The 20216-nt window shown below is 37.4% G+C and overlaps 1 protein-coding gene across 4 annotated transcripts in view; it reads left to right on the top strand.

Moving 5' to 3' along the window:
* NELL1 (neural EGFL like 1) overlaps nt 1–20216 on the top strand; it is a 279771-nt gene that overhangs the window by 75386 nt on the left and 184169 nt on the right. For all 4 annotated transcript variants that reach the window (XM_027662212.1, XM_027662213.1, XM_027662211.1 and 1 more), the window contains exons 11-12: nt 4314–4413; nt 13164–13292. In XM_027662212.1, coding sequence (XP_027518013.1) covers nt 4314–4413; nt 13164–13292 — 229 coding nt within the window. The remainder of the gene's footprint in view (nt 1–4313; nt 4414–13163; nt 13293–20216) is intronic.

Raw genomic sequence — 20216 nt, 5'->3', positions numbered from 1 at the left:
ATGGATCCAGCTAGATCAAAGATTTTCTTTATCAGGCTGTGAGATAGTCTTTTAATTTCTGAAAACTAATCCAGACTAAAAATATTTATGATGCACATCCTCTTAACCGTAAGCACAGATGTTACTGTTGAACAGCCATTCCGAGCTGGAATCCTGCCCATAAACACTCTCTAGATGAATCTACAATGACAAAATGAGTGCACAGGTATTTCTAAGAATCACAAAATGGTTCAGGTTGGAAGAGACCTCTGGAGGTCATCTTGTCCAACTACCCTGCCTGAGCAGGCCTGCATGGAGCCGAGTGCCCGGGACCGTGTCCGGATGGCTTTTGAACATCTCCAAGGATGGAGACTCCACAGCTTCCGTGGGCAACCTGTGCTGGTGACTGGTCACTCTCACACTGAGAAAGTGTTTCCTGATGTTCAGATGGACCCTCCTGTGTTTCACTGTGTGCCTATGGCCTCTGGTCTTGTCACTGGGCACCACTGAAAAGGGCCTGGCACCCTCCCTGTGGGTATTTATGTGCAGCTGTAAATACCAATTTATTGCTGTAACAATTTATTGCTGCTGTTTCCAGTAAATTGTTGTTATCTCAACACATGATCTTTACTTTTTTTGCCTCCAATTCTCCTCTCCAGCCTGCTGTGGGGGAGAGAGAGGGGGAGGAGGAAGTGAGCAAGCGGAACGTGATTTCAGTGGGAGCACTGAATTGGAGAGTACCATTTCTAAACCACAACAAGCTGTTACTGATCAGTCTTTCGGGAGAAAGTTCCAAATAGCAGCCTTAGTTGTCACTCCAAGAACAACACTGTTCCTTATCTTTGCAAAAATCTTTTTAGTCGAGCTTCCTGGAGGTCAGTGGACCCTTGTCCATCTTTCTAGCATTTGTATGGCACACTGACCCACTGCTCCCAGCATTAATGGAGAGGAGTTTGGTTTTGTACCCTTTGCCGTAAAACATGTCTGGTTACAAACAGGCAGCTGATCAACTGTATATTCCCAGTCCAACAAAAGTTATAGAAATCTTTCTGATGCCTTTAAATAAACCACATCACCATACTGGTGAACCCCACAAACACCAAATAAATAAATAAATAAATAAGCCAACCCAAATGCAGAAAGATGCTGTTTTCTAAAGCACATACACACTTGTATTTTCTGGCCTCCCCACCACAAGAGAGAAATGGAACAGCTGGAGAGACATCAGACATGGGCCATGAGGATAAATAAGGCACTGGAGCATCTCTTAGGAGGAAAGGCTGAGAGAGCTGGGACTGTTTGACCTGGAGAGGAAGAGGCTCAGAGGGGGTCCCAGCCATGCCCCCTCCTGGCTCCTGCAAAAATTAACCCTGTTCTGGCTAGAACCATGACACAGTTAAATCAAGACAGGAAAACAACCCCACCAAAATAGCCTTATCTGAATCTTACTGTTATTTCTCAAGGCCTATCATCTGAGATAAGCTGTTAGTGGTTCAGATTTTCACTGCATGTCACTGATTAGGCTTACAGCCAATCCTTATTTTGTGTACTTGCCTTTGGAATTACAATAAATTTAATTATCTTATTGTAAATGTTTGACTCCAGATCTCATTCTTTGTGTATTGTATGTTACAGTTGAAGTTTGATGTATTTATTCCAGAAAAAAATGTCTTTTTGACATCTTTTTCTGTCCAGATTGTATCACTACGTATGTGAATTGAGTATAAAAAGGAGTAATTTTTCTAAGGCTGCCTGAAGCAATAATTCTGAAGTGTGAACTGTTCTTATCTCAGTGAATGAAGTCTGAAATGTAATGATGATAATTCTTATAATTGGATCTGTACTAGTATATAACAAATTGATTTTAACCCAAAGAACACTCAACATGGATATGTTTTGTTTTAAAAATTAATTATAAATAAGGTTGATTCGTTTTCCCAAGATGCAAATTCTGCAGAAAATAGGAAAATTAAGGAAATAAAATCTTCATGTCATTAAACAATGGAATGCCCAATTTGTGTTCTTCTATTTCTTTATGAGTCACTAAAGAAACTGTGAGCTTGGATTAAATTTGTCTGTAGCGTTTTGACTCATCCTGATTACTCATTTCAATTTCGTGCCATTTCCTGCCATATTTTTGACCAGATTTATTGTCAGTCAACGCTCTTTGTCCGTATGTTGACATACTGTACTCCTCCTGCTGTAATTGTCCTGTCTGAGCTTAAATAGGCAATGAGTTATATATATAAAACCAGGGCTTTTCTAGCTGGTAGCTTGATAACATGATAGTAAATGATGGCTCAGCGTGTCTGGTTCTTTTATCATCTTTGCTGCTGCAATTGCACAGGCAGCCATGGGGGGATTCCTCCCTTTCACTTATGGAAGTGGGATCAGAAGGAGACCTAATACCTCCATTAACTTCACTGTTCTTGTGTGGGTACTTGCTTCAGCAATGCGTTGCTGTATGTGATACTGCAGGGAGCTGCTTTTTTTTCTTACCAAAAGAATCACAAATCCCGATGCCTGGGGGGTTTTTTAGCATTATTTTTCATGACAGCAACTGATGCAACTTGCCAGTAAAGACAATTGGAAAGCGAGAGAAACGACTTGGCCCTGCTTTTAGTCTTGAGATTGTAACCTCGAGGGCAGCGACTGGCAGTGATTGCAGAATGGTCAGCTTTGCATTCCCTGGGTCTGCTGCACTTCTCAGCTCTAAATCCTGCTATCTGCTGGGTGCCCTGGGCATCATTTGTGCCTTGTAGACTCAGCAGGCATTTCCCAACTGCTTGATACTGTGAGAGCTACCTCTGGAGCCTGAAGGGACGTAGCTGAACCAGAGTGGCACGGCTGGTGAGGCTGATTACCAGCAAAGGTTTTACCTGTACTGCTTCTGACACCTGAGCCAGTCTTTTGGCATCAATGTGCTACACTGTCTTGTAGATATGAAAGCAAACTTCTGCACAGGGGTGTTCCTTCATACTGGGTATGCTCATAGGTATTGTCAACATCCTCTGTTCAAAGTCCTCAGATTATGAGAATAGTGGCCTTAATAAAATTTTGTCTTTTTTTTTGGTGTTGGTTTTCCTTTGCTTTCTTAGCCCTAGATGTTTTTGGATCATATTTTTAAACTTTTCTCTGCAATTGTGATAGCTGCAAAATGTTATTTCTTTGTTTGAAAAAAGCAGAAATTCTTATTCCACCAATCTGAGATGTCATGAGAAGTATTTTGGGAGGAGTGAGGAGTGGGGACTAGATTAATGTTAAAAAGGTATACTGGCAACACAGCAGCCTGCCCGCTTTCTTAGTGGAGTTTCACAGCTTGGAAAATGGGATTACTCAGGTGTGGACAGTCCTGTGGGGTAGTTACTGCAGTTCCTACTGAGCAAAAATTCCAGTTGTTAATTTCTGCTCCACTTACCAGTCCTCAGTGATAGCATAGCTGCAGAAGGGATGCTGAAGAAATAAATTATGGTGTGAGAAAGGCTGGAGGGGGGATAAAGTAAAAGAAGAGGCTATTTGGGGATTTTAAGAAACAACTAACTAAAGAGCCAGAGAGGTGTTTGGTCTGGAGGCATAGTGAAGGCAATTTGCTGAATGGGAAGGAGATGGAGTAAAATTTGGTGTAAAATCTCTGCAGAAAGGCTTAATGTCTATGATTTTAGAAAATTTCTACCAGCAACTAGACTTCCTATCACAGTCTTCTTTTTAATCTATCAGGAATCAAAATCGTAGAAACTTCTTGAGCTTGATTTTTTACAGCGATTTCTAGAGGGCTACCTCAAGATGAGCTTTCCTCTTTGAAGGGCCTAATTTTGGAAATGAGGTGATTGGTAATTATAAAAAACAAACCATTGTAATTGGACACAGGAGAACAACACATGACACTTGAAAACACTGGTCTTGCTGTGTATGTTTGAGTTGAACAACTTATCAGTGAAGTAGACTGTAAAATAAGGGGAGGCAAACTCAGACTTGCATGAAGCAGGAAGACTGTCTTTAACAAACACTGGAGTGAAATTCTTTAATTCCTTCAAATGCTTGTAAAGAAGACAACTGTACTTTGAGACTACATATTTGGTAAAACTAGAATAGAATTTTGAGCTGAAGTGCCTTTTCTTTTTCTTTTGTTTTGACACTGGGCAGAGAAATGCACAAGTAGATTACTTTAAATTTGATGTTACGGTGGAACAAATGAATTTAACTTGCTTCTTGCTAGTTTACTGGAGATTGTTTTTACTAGAGATTACCAGTTTTAAAGACGGAAAATTATGTGATCCTTGCCATTGCATGTGCTTTCCAAATGTAATTTTTAAAAAAATGTTATTTATTTTCAGAATGGAGTTTTGGTAAAAGTGACAGAGACTTGTCCACCTTTGAACTGCTCAGAAGATGATCACGTTCTTCCAGAGAACCAGTGTTGCAGTGTTTGTAGAGGTAAGCCAGAGACTATGCATGCTTGGAAGGAATGTAAGTTGCTGATTCAAGAGGGGGACTAATTCCTTTTTAATGAGATATTATGTGATAGATAGGAGATAAAAGCCTGAGTCTAAAACCAGTCTATGATACTCCTTTGGTTAGAAGACTTAGCAGATACAAAGCTGCAATTGCTCCGAGTTAGAGAGGAGGAAGGAGAAAAGGAAGATTTGGGGGAGAAAGAGCACAGTATCTCTTAAGAATTCCCATTTCAAGGATCTTATGTTTGAAAAAGAAATATATTTTGTTGCTTAAACTTGCAACTGGAGTAAATGTACATAGTTTTGGAAATGTGGCTTTTTTAAGCTCTTTATTTTAAAATCATGAAAATAGTGTTAATATTCCGATTTGATGGCTATTACGAGGTTGATCTGAGCACTCTCAGGACTAACTTATGAATTAAGCTGGACAATAAAATAATGCAAATATGAAATAAAGATTAAAAAATTAACCTTATTGCTCTGAACCCCATTTTTCCTCGTTCCAGTGGGGTGCTGAGATGCAGGTTCTTCTTGCTTGTTCCTTCTCAGCCCTGTGAGTCCTGGTTGTATGCTGGACCAGACTGAACAAGCCACAGCTAAAATCTTAGTTGAGGAAATCCCCTTAAATGAGGAAAATGCAAGTATCACAAGGCTAGGGAACTTGGACAAGCTTTCTTCTTAAAAGGTGTTCTAATCAGTGAACTATGGGATTGAATAATCATTCCCTGTGTGTATCTGCACTGTACCTCTGCTCCTCGTCTCTCCCTTGGAGCTGAGTCTCAGGTGGGCTTAAGGAGAACCTGGTCTGTCAGAGCAGGACTCACCTGTCAGCCTTTTAGTGATACACCTCACAAATCTAAAGCAAGAGTTGTTCCAGATGAGCATTAGACATTTCCAGGCTTAGATGGTTATTGAGGACCCCTGGAATACTTGTCTTGCCTGCATATAAATTCCTCCAGTGCCATCACAGGTGCTGGTGAAGGGGCTCTGAACCTCTCCTTTCGGCAGTAAATATTAATTAATCAATATATATAGTTAAATACTTACTGAGACCTTGAACTTAGAAACACATGCACGTGGTTGCGGGGACCAGCATGTTTGAGACTGTTTGCTGGGTTATGGTTTAACATACAAATTAATGTTTTAAAGCGGTTTCTGGAAACATCTGTAACTATTTAAGCAAGCAGTAAATGTTACTTCTCTGTCCCTCAAAGGGCTGGATGTCTTAATGATACTTCTTAACAGATGGCCCAGTTTGATGTAGTGCATTACTGAAAAAAATTGTATTCATTACTTTAAAGCATTAGAAATCTGAAAGCTTCAAAGTTGATGAAAGATAAGTTCTGTAATTATTCAATTTCATAATATTGTTAATGATAGGTACTCTTTTTAGAAATTCATCTCCAAACTGGCCTTATTATTTATAATACAGCATGAATGGGATATAGCATAATATATATGTATGTGATCATCTCTAGAAGCAAAGGAAGGAATTGTACTTTCCTCTCCTATGAATTCTGACACATGGTGCTTTCAGTTTGATACATTAAACTTCCACTTCAGTTCTGCTTTAGCTGACTGCTAAAACAGTACCACCTCCTTTTGTGTTTCGTCTTTGCTCTTTAAAATTCTTTTGAAAATGATGCTTAAAGATATGATTAATTTTGTCAACTTTACAAAGGCATAAATTGAATTTAGCACTCCTAAGTTGCTTTTTATATCTTGCAGTAGAATATATGCTGCTTGACACTTTTGCTTCATTTGCATGCAAACTAAAGTGGTAATATATAATTTTATCATATGTAGATTGCTGGTGTTAAAAATGGATATTTATTAAGAATTCCATATTTGGTATGAGTTTTATCAAGCAAACAGGTACCCTCTGATACGCCAGGCAGGCCATAGTTTCTTGTCCTGGCCTGTGCCAACATGTCCTTTACTGGGAAAGGATAGAGTGCTTGTCTTGTTTGCAGAAATGACCTCTTTCAGAGCCTATATTGAGCTTTTTATTGTCTAAGCCAAAATAATAAGGAAAGAAGTATTGTAATAATTGTAGCCCTGAATAATCAGAATGTTTGTTGGAAGGCCACATGGATCGTTTGCATATCACGTGCAAATTTCACATTTTAAGTGTGATGGTGGCAGAGAATTTGTTGCATTAGCCCTTAGCTAAGCCTTAGTTTATTCAAGAGAATATTTAGTAAACATTTACTAGCAATGTTGAATGAGAACAATATTTCTGTGCATGTTAGTGACTGGTGGGTTCTGGGCCTTGTGTCAGGTTGTGTTGTCTTTAGTATATGTAGCTGTGGAAAAAGATGTCCTCTCCTCAATTTCATGTTCTTTAGAATTATAGAATACATTTGCTGAATTGGGCAATGGTGAGAGGTTTGCAGCTTTTGCTTTTCTAACTACAGCAAAGGAATTTCCATTAAATGAAAGGGTGAGCGTGAGGGAATTAACAGAAAGAAAAAAACACAGAGAAACACAAAAACTTCATGGTGCTGTGGGATGAGACTGTATCTTCTCCGGGGATCTCTGTAGTACCTACCACAAAAATAGATAAGTGCCTAAAATAAAATAGAGTATGCAAGGTAAAAATGAAATCTGTGGTGTTTATGGAGATGGAAATTCTCAGTGAGCAAAGAACAGAGTTGAATCCTGTAACATATGAAGCTGGTGGGCTTTCTAGCTAGTCATCATGGTTTGTAAATGGTAAGAAAAGCAGACAGCAAATAATGCCTATTCTCAGGTTTGCCACATGAGTTTATAGTACAGCAAAAGCTAATAATGTATTGCTGAAAGCCAATCTCTGGATTTCAGTATAATGATTGTGTAAGGTGTACAGCAAGGTGAGCGTAGGATGGAAGAACTCAACTCTGCTTCAAAATGACAGTTTATTCTTGTGATTTGATGTACCTGCATGCAAAAATGGGCCTCATCAGATCTGTATATAGCATCTATCCTTGAATATTATGTAGAGTATACCTAGTTTTTCCCTTTATCTGTGTGCTTTAATATGAATGTCTGCTTAAGCTATGTGGCTACTTTATACTTTTCGGCAGGACCATGTGGTGTTATTAACCTGTCTTTTAGGCTTACAGAATTTTTAGTTAATTTTCAAGTTTTACAAAGAATCATTGCGTCATAAAATCTATTTTTTACTACTTTTTTGAGAATCACTCATTTTTCTTGCAGCATGCCTGCTACATTTTTTATAGCCCAGGGACAAATCTAATACAAAAAATAGTGTCATAAAAGTGTTTTATTGTTCCCTGTAGCTGTTTTTCGCCTTGCCAAAGACAGTGTATAATTTTGAAAGAGTGAACTTTTTTTCTCATTTGAATGAGTGATTCAAATAAAATTTCATGAGAGAATTTTGATGTTGTTATGCTCACAATTTTAAATATACAAGAATAGCCTTAACAACCCTTGCAGCTGCAGACGTGCTCTTCTTAAAAGGAAGATTGTGATGATGTAATGAAGTAGTGAGAGTGGTTTTGTTTCTAGAGAAAAAAATTTTTATTTGCTGTCCTGCAATATGATTGGACTGATGGATTTAGATGCTGATGCTGGTTAGCAGGAAATGTGGAGGATCTTACTGATGAGGTGAAGTGTGCATTTTACGTCAGGAAACAGCATTTAAATCTAAAAATGGGACTTCAACCACCCTTATTTTTACTGCTTTGTTTTGTTTTGGGGAGGTTTTTGTTCTTGCAGTTAGAGGGTGAGAAGGCTCTTCAGTTAGCATGTTTCTCATCTCTCCCTGTCTCGCTGTGAAACTGAGTTTTGATTCTTCAGAAACTGAATTTTTTCCATTTACTGCTGGGAGGTAGGAGTTATTTCAAGGCTTTAGATTTATTAAGATTTAATGGAGGTTGATAAATATGAATTAGTTTATTTCTAAACATAGTTGTAGCATTACTGAGAATTTAGAAGAGCTTTATATCTGAAAAAAAAAAAAAAGAAATCTTTATAAGCTTGTTAGGCTGTGTAGCTACCATTATTCTCTTGCACACAAATAAGCACTATGTAATAAGTTCTGCATTCCTGTAGCAGCTTGAAAGAATTTATGAAGTTACTGTTTTATGGCAGACCACTGAGTTCTGGGATGACAATCTCTGAGGGTGTAAAAACTCTTTTTCAAAGTGCTTCATTGCTCATGACTCATTAAAAACAGATTCAGATCATGGAAAGGCATAATTGGTAATGCAAATTTTATGACTCTTCCTATGACTTCTCCCCCAGATTTACCTTATGTATTTATGTCCTAACTGTAGGGTTAAATCATAAGAGTAGTAAAGATTTTGAGGTTGAAATTACCTCGAGCTTCTTGAACACTGCTAGTGCTCTTTAACAAAAGCATTATCCATGTTTTTTTAGAAGCCTCTCAATGTGAAAGAGTGAAATGTGAAGGATAGCTTCTTGAACAGCAAGAGAACAGGGGTCTTACAGGTTTTTTTTGATGTGAACAGCTAAGGATGTTGTAAGAAGTATAGAAAACATTACAGGTGTTATAAGGAAACCCTCAGATATAAAGAGAGGCGCATTAGTGTTGCCTGTAGAAAAAGTAGGAAGAGGTTTGGATCTAAGATGTATTGATTCCAGCTACAGTCTTGAATGAATTCTTGCATTCCACAATCAATAGTTAAGCTAAATTACCAAGTATGTTAAGTATGTAAAAACCTGGATGACAGCACAAAACAGCTTAGCATGCTGCTGTGCAAAAGCATGTTCAGGGAACTGCAAATTGAAGATGTTGCTTGAAAAAAGAAGAGTGTCCCAAGATGGAATAAATGTTTAATTTTAGACAATCTGACTTGGTACCACTAAGCCCTAGCCAGCTGTGCAGTTCCTGATGCTGCAGAAGTGATAGTGTTATGTCCGCTAGCATGTATCTGGATCTTTTCCTAATTGTCTTAGTACATTTATTAGTAGTCTCTCTATGGTCACAATGAAGAAGTAGAAGGATTACCCCTATGTTCTTAAGAAAATGATGGAGCAAACATTTCAGCAGCCTTGATAAAGGAAGAGAATAATGTAATCAGGAGATTTTGGGGAAGGAACAGAGGTCACCAGGCCCGTCAAAAATGTAAACACACTCTTCAATATTTAATTCCCCTGATAGTATCAAATTGTATTTTGAATATCTTGAACGACTTTGAAGGGCTGTTGTGCACATTTATGACTGTGTATGTACATGTGGGGAAAATGGTTTCTGGCATCTGTTCTGAATGTGTTCATCTGTAATTTGAATTCATGCTTGCCTTGTCATCTGTGTTGACCTGAAATTAGTTAAGATTATCTGAACTATTTAAGATTTTCTGTGGTTCAGTCAAATCCTCTCCAGCTGCCCGCTTGCTCAGATGTGATGATTCCATTTTAAGCCATTTCTTATATTTAGAGAGGAGCTGACTGTCTCAAATTTTGCTGAATATTCTGAATTAATTGTTATTGGAATGCATGCCCTCTGCTAGCTGCCACCAGGGCTGAAATTTAGAGATCCCACTGCAGTACCAATGGGGGGGTTTGGCATTGGGGTAGGTATCTTTAAGGAATCCTATAGATCCATTTCACACCAAAGAATTAATAAAAATCAGATATTTACCTCCAAAACTCCTGGCTGGGCAGAATGGAGACCAATGTCTAAGAAATCCAAGAACCACACTTCCTTGGTATGCTCCTCATGGCTTTTTTAAATGTGCATTTTCACTGCAAAAAGAAGTGCTTGGAAAAACCTCTGATCCAAGCAATGTTATGCTTACTCTGCCAGAGGCACAGTGAACCCTTACTCTTCCATACTATCAAGTACATTTTTTTTCCTCCTGGTTAACCTTAAATTACAGTTGTTTTATAAAAGCTTGGTAACATACAGTGTTATAGCACCATGCATGCTCTTAACAGGAATGGCTTCCACTGTCCACTTACAGAGGTATCGAACAAGCTTTGAGATGCTATGGAAAATTAAAGTGGAGACATTCTAGACAGCGTATTTAAAAGATAGAAAACAGTTTTTCACAGGTCTTTTATAATAATAAATGCTGAGGCAGTCTAGAGATGTAGTAGATGTTCTATCCTTGTGCATTTCCTAATGACAGGAGAAAAATTAAATGGCCTTTAGAGCCTTTAATTACTCAAGTTACAGAACTGGAGTGTTATTTTTTTCCTTCTGTGCTCTTTTAACAGCCTTCAAGCTTGCAAACCTGAGTCTGATTCTGAATGGAGACAGTTCATATTTGAGTTGATAACAAGGGAACAAAAGCAAAGCAGGTTTTTTACAGAGAATTTTTGAAAAATAGGGGACAGCTCTAGCTGGGGTAGTCATCTACTTAGAAATTTCAGAGGTGGCAAGTAAATGCTGAAGAATTCAGTGATGTGATATTGAAAATTAGTCACTGGCTCATGCTTGGGAGAACGTGCTGTTAGAAAAGAGTGGTTGATCTGGGACTTGTGATGAAAGTTAACAGTGAGAAGCCATTGCTTTGGCTAATTCTAAGTCTTAAATTTGCCATGAGCTGATCATAAGGTAAAAATGTTGACTCATTGGGATACAAAGAGCCTAGAAACAAAGGTTTTTGGTGCACAAAGTTGTATCAGCACTCTTGTATCTAAAACATGCTGGGAAACATGAAATATTTTTTAGAGGTCTGGATGAGAGGGGAATAGAAATAAATATAAACAAAATACCCCAAGAATAACAATCCACACTGAATTAAAATGTGATTTTTTTAGTCCCTAGCTTAACACACTGGTATGTTACAGAGGTTCTGACCCAATAATAATCAAATATAAAACTAAAACTCTGTGTGAGTTCAAAGGAGAATTATTATTCTAAAGAAGCCAGTAACAGACTAGGATGTCACAGTCTTAGGGGAAACAGTGACAAAGAAAATGTTATAAAACTTGTTGTCTCTTGGATGTTATCTAGAATGCCAACAGAATAGTAATCCTGCTTGGGGAGCATAAATTAGATGCTGAAATGATAAGTTTGAGGAGATGGGTTCCAGTGTTCAGTTTCAATTATAGTTATAAAGGCAAAAATGAGAAGTCAAATACTGTGATTGCGTAAATGGCTAAAGGCAGTGTATTGGCACCCTATTTTACCAGAATAAAAAGTACCCAGGCTTGACAATGCTGTATCTGGAATACTTGAGTGGTTTTTACCAGACTGTGAAATGAGTGAAGACTAGAAGGGAAATCTGAAGTTTTTCATTAAGGGAATTGGTTCTTTTTCACAAGTTGGATTACAATGAAGGAACAAGCTTAACTGAGCACAGGGAAGATTCCTTGGTTGTTAATAAAATTAATTTGAAGTTTAAGTGTAGAGTTGGGTGTTGACACTGAGAAAGTGTCCTCCTTGCTAACAAGCATTGACATTTTTTAGAAATTACCTCAAAACTCAGCATTAGATGATCAGACTCATGAAGTTGGAGTGCACTAAAGTGACACAACCTGCATGTTAAATTAGTAGATGACTAAAGTGCATGTTTAAAAACAAATAAAAATAGAATGTCAAAGCACAGGATGTGAACAAAGACTTGCATTTAGATCTTGGAAGTCTAGGTCGTGTTTTCCTTAGTTGTCTTTAGAGGTTGTTAGGAAAGTTTACAATCAATGAACTAGAATTCTTAGTTGGCTCCTTTATGACCAGGCAGAACTGGCAGAAACTGGTTTTGTATTCATATAAGCTCAAACTGGAATACAAGGAGGTGATGGTATGTCTGGGTTTCTGCTTTCCCTCCTTCCAGGAGAGAAAATCCAGACAAAATAGAAATTGCCAAAATGACTGCTTATATATCTCAGTCAAATAGAAATTGGCTCTTGGATATTAATAGAGAAAGCCCATAAAACATACACCAATGGAGGAAAAAAAATTCTGTTGTCAAATTCTGTAAGTTATCTCTTAACAGTACTTCCAGAGGAGTGCCTTTAAAGAGATAAAGTTGCAATTACTTTCACTTTAGACTTCAGCAGAGAAAGATGTTGACACGTCTTTGAGATATATTGAAAATCGGAAAGAAAGAACTTCATCCAGTTGTGCCTTCAGAGAAGGAAGTGGCAAAGTTCATCCTATTTTTAGAAACGACTTTGTATGGAATAAAAGAAACTGTTCACAAAGAAACTACCGAGAATTTGTGTGAAGGAAAAAAAGAGAGATTAATAAAAAATGTCCTCTATAAAATACGATCCACAGAATAATTATAAATGGTAGAAACAATTGAACTGTTTTTTGATGACAGAATTACAAGGCAGTGTCTGGGGTTGCTTTGACTACCAGTGCAGTTTTGTGCGGTGCCTCATTTTGGTCTCTGTGTGGTTATGCATAATAAGAGAATTTTGAAGAATTTTTTTTCTTTTATATTTCACTTTATTGTCTTTTTGGTGTAAGTTAGTCTTGCACTTTTTGACAATCAGAGGCTTATGCTACATGGGGTCAGTAGAACACTAATGAATTGTCGTTGCTTCCTGCTTTGGGGTTGTCTTTTCTCCTAACTTAAAGTAGTCATACAAATACTTTTTTGAACGAAATGGTTTTACTGAGAATGAATTGATGGAGAAACCCAAAAAGAGAGAAACCCAAATTGATGGAGAAATCCAAACCAGCTAGGTTTGTAGAGAGAATTTCTGGAATGTAGCATGATGAAGTTTGAGTGATACAGTCAATGCAAATATCTGAATGTCTGAAATAAACACATTTTAATACCATATTGTATGTTCCTTGTATTTCAGGCCATAACTTCTGTGCAGAGGGGCACAGATGTGGTGAAAATTCAGAGTGCAAAAACTGGAACACAAAAGCTACTTGTGAATGCAAGAATGGTTATCTCTCTGTCCAAGGAGACTCTGCATATTGTGAAGGTAAACAAAATATTCAGACCTGCCCCCTGAACAGCCTATTCAGAAATATCATTTGAAATAAATTGCACATGAATGAATTTCTTTGCAAAGTTCAGTTTCATGATGGTGAATAAGACAAGGACCCTTCCCGTGTTCATAAATAGAGATTGAAGGTTACAAGTGGTGCTGGACCATCTGGATTACCTGTCTATGGGCATAATTCATTGTTGCAGTCATGCCTTGGCACACCCTGGTCATGCTGAGTTGAAAAGTGCTGTTTTTCAGAGAATAGCACCTACCTTCTAAAATCTTTTTCGAAGAACAGCGTCTTTATAAAATGCATTAATTTAGGAAGTGGGAATTCTTCAGGCATTTGTGAGAAAGGTAAGAGTGAAGGAGTACTGAGGCTCGAATATAAAAATGATGACCTGCAGTCCTCCCTGAAGTACTTCTGTGGGACAGGTACTTAACTGAAATGGTTTTCCTATGATACATAAGAGACCTTTTGTAAGAAAAGTGTGGCTGAGGTAGTTCTGTTCATGTGTTGTTCCATCACAGGAATGAATGCAATGGGATATTATTCTCCTTTTGGATTCTCAGTGTTTTCTAGAACTTGTTATTCATAGCTGTGATGCACTTATTAAAAAATAAATTGATGATTCAGTATATGCCACATTCCTTCCTGCCTTTGCATTATGGGTTGTTGGTTTTTTTTTGAATACCCTTGCATGTCAGGCTGCAGTATTTAATCTTTTGACCATTATAGGAAGTTTTCAAACTACTTTGTAAAAAATATTTCCCTGGATTGTTTTTCCAATAGTACTGGTGATGGAAGGGAGATGGCATTTTTGACAAGGTGTTTAAATATACCATAAGAATTGGAAGGCAGGATGAAAGAATAAAAAAAGACGTGCGTGGACTGTGCTGAAATGATCCTGCATTCGTAAAAAGATTTTTTAGTGTATGCAAGTGAACAGGATGGCTTTATATAGCAATTTATACATGTGTTCAGTAAACTGCAGTTATAAATCTTACAGTTTTAAGTCAATTCTCTAAAACAAAAATTTGAATTGTCCTATATATGCACTTCCAGTGACTGGGGAAACAGTTCCTGCATGTGTTTTTAAAGGTAGGCAGCAGATATACTGTGTATAGAGAGAAACTTTTTTGTACAAAAAACTGTGGGAACTTCTGCTCTGTGTGTACTACAAGGACTTCTCAGAGATCAGAAGACAGTAAGAAGGCTGTTTATCAGCTATGATACATAACACAGTATTAGTTCTTTTTTTTTTTTCCTGTTTTAAATAGCATCAGTGCTTAGTAGTTTTATTTACCTAGTAGCAGACTGTCCCTTTTTTAATTCTGGGGAAAAAAATTTAAACATCTTGACCCAAACAATTTTGGAGATATTGGCAGTACATTAGTGGGAGTGATGGTGAAAGAAGGAACTTTTTAAGGAAATTAGTAGGAATTACAACATACCTGGTCTATGTTGCATTAAATTTCAGAAGAGTAAATCAAATCCCTGATTTCTGTGTATGTGGATGAAACATGAGGCAACAGAACAAACACAGCTGCTTTTGCTGCCTGAGACCATGGGATAGATGAGTGTTGCTTTCTGCATTTTATGAAATTATAAATTTGCTAGATGGAGTGCAGTTCTTAGGAGGTAATGCAGAGAAGAGAGGCCTTGAGCAAGGGGAGCTACAGACTGACAAATTGATTAGCCAAGAGGTGATTCCTTTCAGCTCTATAAAGACCTTCCTTTCACTCCTCAGAACAGCTCTCTGCAAAATTTCTCTCTATGCCTCTCTAACCTCCTTCCTCTCATCTCTGTGTTCAATCTGCTAAGTAGGATCATTTCATAGTTGGCTGTACTATAGTCTCAAATGCATGCTGAAGCTGTGACTTAAATGAGACTAAAGGCATGGATCCGAAGGTACAGTTGCCAGGATGTTGATAAGGTATAGGAGTGCGTTTTTTCTTTTACTCTTTTGGATTTCTGTGTGTACTGTGTAAGAATCAAATACCCAAAACACCTGAACAAGACAAAGGAAGGAAGGAAGATCTCATGCTCAGTTGTAGTTTAGATTTGTCTCTGTCATTCCTAAGCCTTCAAACTTAAGACATGTAAGATTACTGTTTCCTTGGAGGTGGCAAGGTTCAACTATTTCATACTCATGATATGTTCTGGGAAGTGACACCTTAGTTTGGAGTGCTCCAGATCATTAACTTGGAGCTTTCCAAATTTCTCATCTCTTCCAGTATTTGAAGTACTTGTGAATTCTGACGTAGAGTTACCTATGGTTTTACTGTTATTTGTACTTGCACTTATTCACACAGTTTTATCCTGCTGGAGCTTACAGCATGAATTTAATTTTGTAAGATCTCTGAAGTATGGTGAGTCTGCTTTGCTTTTTGACAAGTATTTGTCTCTTTTTTTAACATTCCGTATTCACATTAGCAGTACAATGGAAAAAAGAATAAAAAAGTTTCTAACTTTTATCAGAGAATTTACATCAACATATTTGTACAATAAATAATACAAACCTGAGAGGCTTTTACTATTCATTTCCAGTAACTACTTTTCAAGTAATTAGCAGCTTCTCACGTCAAGATGTACATACAGGATAACCACTCACTGTATGCATTCCACTTTTGAAATAACAGAGATGTGTTCAGGAAAGACAGAAGTTTCTGAAAACAAACAAGTAAATGGAGCTTGTAATGAATGAAGGAGATAAGTGGAGATTCTCTATGTTCTGTAAAAGCAACACATTTTACTTAAAAGTCGGGGGTTTTTTGACATTTGCCTTCTTTTCTTGCATATATGAGAGATAATTAGAGTATTCATCTTTTGAAGAGAGATTTATAGAGATATTTTTATTAATCATGTTACCTGAGGTTTAGCTACAGTTGTGGATACTTAGGCACAAGTCTTGAACCAGTGTCCATTTATCTCTGTCACATATGCATGGATGAATTCTGGGAACTGTGCAAGTCCAAGATCTGCAGGACTCAAACAGTCAAGTTGTAGCAGTCTGTGCACACTTGTAGCTGTGACTTCTTGGAACGTGACATCTGGGCTCCTATGCTGAGCACTGAAAGTTGCACATGTGAGTGTTAGTTACATGTGGGGCAGCAGTTCATGGCAAAACCAGGACTAAAATGGGGAATTCATTTGAGTCTGTCTTATGTTGGTCCTTCCAGGTATGTTATGTGATGTGTACAGACCTACAAATGTCTGTATGTAGGACTTCTTCAGAGCTGAAAAGCTCTGCAGTTTATGACTGCTTTGCAAATACTAATAGGAACAGTCTGCATATGGCAAACTGAGAGGCAGGGAAGTGTCAGCAGATAGAGTCTGAAGCTCAGAGATGATGAACTAAGGAAAATCAAGTCAGCTGAAAGCCAGGCTTGTTGCTAGCAAGCATGCTGATCCTCACTTCTTAGATGCTAACAAGAAAAGAGCCATGTCTTCTGAAAAGAATTCAATGATTATCTATATTTCACAAGAAAGAGCAAAAGAATATTCCTCTGCCACATTTCAGCTCTTCATTCTTATTATGTTCTTAGCTTGAAACATTAACATTAAGGCGCTCTTTCCACCTGCAAAGTTGTTATGTTGGTACAAAAGTGATTTTTATCTAGTTGCTGTTGAGCTCTGATCCATGTTAGAACTGTTAAAACCTGAAGAGGGATGAATATCTCAGTTAGGACAAATTCATGCCTCTTCTCACCAACAGAAGTGCACAGAGCAAGAAAATTAGTATTAACCTTCCGTCCGCACCTTTGCGCACACTTTCTTAAGCTTCCAAGAAGCATCTAGAAAAAGAGGTACAGTAGCACACCACAAGATGTCTTGTCATGTTGTGCAGCATGTGGTTAACCAGAGTCACCAGAGAATGGTCCTGTGATAACAGGATTTAAGATTTAAAGAAGATTATTTCTATAATTATAGAAATCTATAATTTCTATTATAGATTCTTTCTAGTAAAAGAAAGAATCCATTGACTACAGTGGACCTACAAGATGAATATTTTCATTTTATGATGATATGGTAGAGTGTTCTTTTCCTGTATACCTAAGTATGCTCTCTAGGATGATTCCTTATATGACCTGATCTCAACGTCACCTTAGTGCTGTTACCTCAACTTAAAGAGTAATGAGTTAAATACCTTAATATTTGTGAAAATCCAATCCATTTCTGAACTTGGGAGAATGCTCTAGAAGCACTTGTGACTTTCATTCAGAAGAAACACAACCAAATCACCCTTTTCCTTCTGTTCTCCAGACATGTTATTGTAATCCGTTGTTCACAAATTATTACTCATTTGAAAAAAATGTCACATAAGCTATGAAATACTAGCCAAATTCAGAAAATCTGCTTAGTTTGTGCTGTGAGGAAGAGTTAGGATAACGTTCTGGGCTTGGCAGATTTTAGGTAGATGAGATAAAGAAGAATGAAAGCTTTGGGAAAAAACTGAGTGCTCATTTGGCACTGAGCACGGATCTAAGCTTGCAGCACAGACTGACCAGGCAAAGCATCCACCTGACGTGCCAGACCACCGTGCAGTCATCTCCTGTAGGCATCCAGTCTCCCTTCTACATGTGGCACTGGAAGACAGACCAGATAAAGCTTTTTATCTCACTTGAGAATAAAATTCTAAGGTCACTACTTTTCTTCTTCTTTTTTTCCTTTTTTATTTTTTCATCTAAATATTTTGACTTAGAGCTCTGAAAGGTAGTTGTCTCAATATTCTTGTAAAGCAAGAGATACCATTCTTAGTTATCTTAAGTTTGTAGAACAATATAATTTCCCAACACTCGTTGGTTGACTTGTGCACAAGGCTATCAAGCTCTCAACATGACAGATCATTAACTTGGTATCTCAGGATTTTGCTGCTACTTTAAAAATAAAACAATGTTTCATTTACTTGTGATTTGTAAATATGTTACACACACACACACACACACACACACACACACACACACAGGTCTTTATTGCTTTCAGTTTCTTTTCCTTTGAACTTGATGTCAGATGTAGTCAGAAAATCCTTTACAGAAACATAGATACATAAATATATTGAAAAAATGTGTTCTGAACGTACAATAGTGTAGGTTTGGTCAGAAGATGTTTGTTTTCTGAAAGTCACATAGAAAAAAAAATAATTGCAACGCAAAGAGGCAGAAAGTTGGAGTTTTTTCCATTGTTGGAGAAATTGGGAAAAATTAACCTTTTTAGATTAATGATTTAGTTCCAAGTGCAAAGACATCACCATCAGCATGCTTTAATGGAAAAAAAAACCCAACAAAAAAATTCAAAACAAACAATCAAAAACAGAAGTTCACTTCTTTTGCAAAACATAGAGGAACAAAAAAATCTTTCATCATACAGTGTGGCTTCTGTTACAGTTCTGAAGATGAGAACTCCATAAAGCTTACCTCTGATATTTAATCATTGACTCATCACATCCTGTACATAAATAATGTTTCAGTGGCAGAACTTTTCACGAGCCATTTGAACTGAAAAAGAATAAACCCAGTCCTGCATATGGCCCTCAGAGTACAAGCCTACTGGCAATCCACTGAGTTTCTGCAGCTGGTGTTTTTCTTGCTCTATAAAATAAGGTGAATTTTGTTGAATTTCCCCCTCCTCCTCTGTAGTGATTTCATTGCAGCTGTTCTAATTTCACCGCCTTGTGGCTTGGGAGGTGACATTAACATTATGTGGTACCATATAAACCTTCTGTGTGGCAGTGATGTACGACTGTGGTTTTGGATGATGTCCATTGGCTTGACTTCTGGGTCAGCTTTTAATGATAATCCTTCTGTTTGTGGTACTCTCAAAAAACCTGCATCCCAAGACGTCTGTTTCCTGCAGAAGTTATTCACTGTGTGCTATAATAGACTCATGTTCTGTGCTGTACAGGTGTACATATACACGAGCTGTACGTAGTGGGTGCTTCAGGTAATTTCATGAAGTTAAGGGCATGGAACAAATGTTGATGGTAAATGCACTGAATTTTTCTCTATGCTGAAACCATAAAAAAGAGTAGGACAGGAGAAGAATCTAAAAATGTTATGGCCAAGATCATCATCTCTGCCTTAAAGACTACCTTGATAGCTGTTCAACTGAAACACTAAGTCCTCATGTGGAGGCTTACAAAACAAAACCCCAAACCACCCCTCCTTGCCAAAAACCTCAGAAAACCCCTCCACTCCTGCCTTTTATAAACACATGACTTGATGCCAGGTTGCTTTTTTAAAAGTTCACATTCTTTGAAAGACACTTGTTAACCTACTTTTTAAAACTTCAATTACCTGACAGCGTCAAACTTAAACTTCTGCTATGTATATAATCCTATTTATCAGAGAAAGTGCCTTCTCTCGGGGGTATAATACAAATAATAAATTTGTCTTGCCTACTGTTTTCATAAAGAAAGACTTTTTATTTAAAATTATATTCTTAACCATTGCATGAACTCAAATTCATCTTTTATAACATCATCAAAAGGCAGGCACTTGTCAGTCAAAGTCCTGCATCTGTGGGCATATGGACTTCAATAAATGAGGCTGCAGATTCCTTGTGCTGTGAGCTGCTCTTTGAGGAAACTGAGTTAAAAACAAAATAGACCTTTCTCCTGTCAAATGAATGCATAAGTTCAAAGGCAGAGATGATATTCTTGCCAGTGGACAGAGAGATTTCAAGGAAAATATTAAAATTTTTTTATACTAAGAAGATTCAAGAGTTTTTTGGAAGATGATGTTTATGCCTTATATGGTGCTAGATATTTCTGTTATCAAAACCGCTTTTATATTTACAAGTTAATTAGTTTAAATTCTTATTCCAACTACAGAACCCTGGAAAGTGGAATTATCTGCCATCCCCTCGAGTAACTTTAGTTCTTTTGGTGTAATGTCATGCTGAGATTTATATGAAAA

The sequence above is a fragment of the Corapipo altera genome, unplaced genomic scaffold, assembly GCF_003945725.1.
Source record: "Corapipo altera isolate COAL_440 unplaced genomic scaffold, ASM394572v1 RXGC01000072.1, whole genome shotgun sequence".
NCBI lineage: Eukaryota > Metazoa > Chordata > Aves > Passeriformes > Pipridae > Corapipo > Corapipo altera.
The sequence above is the reverse complement of the archived record's forward strand: the minus strand, read 5'-3'. Positions and strand labels throughout refer to the sequence as shown.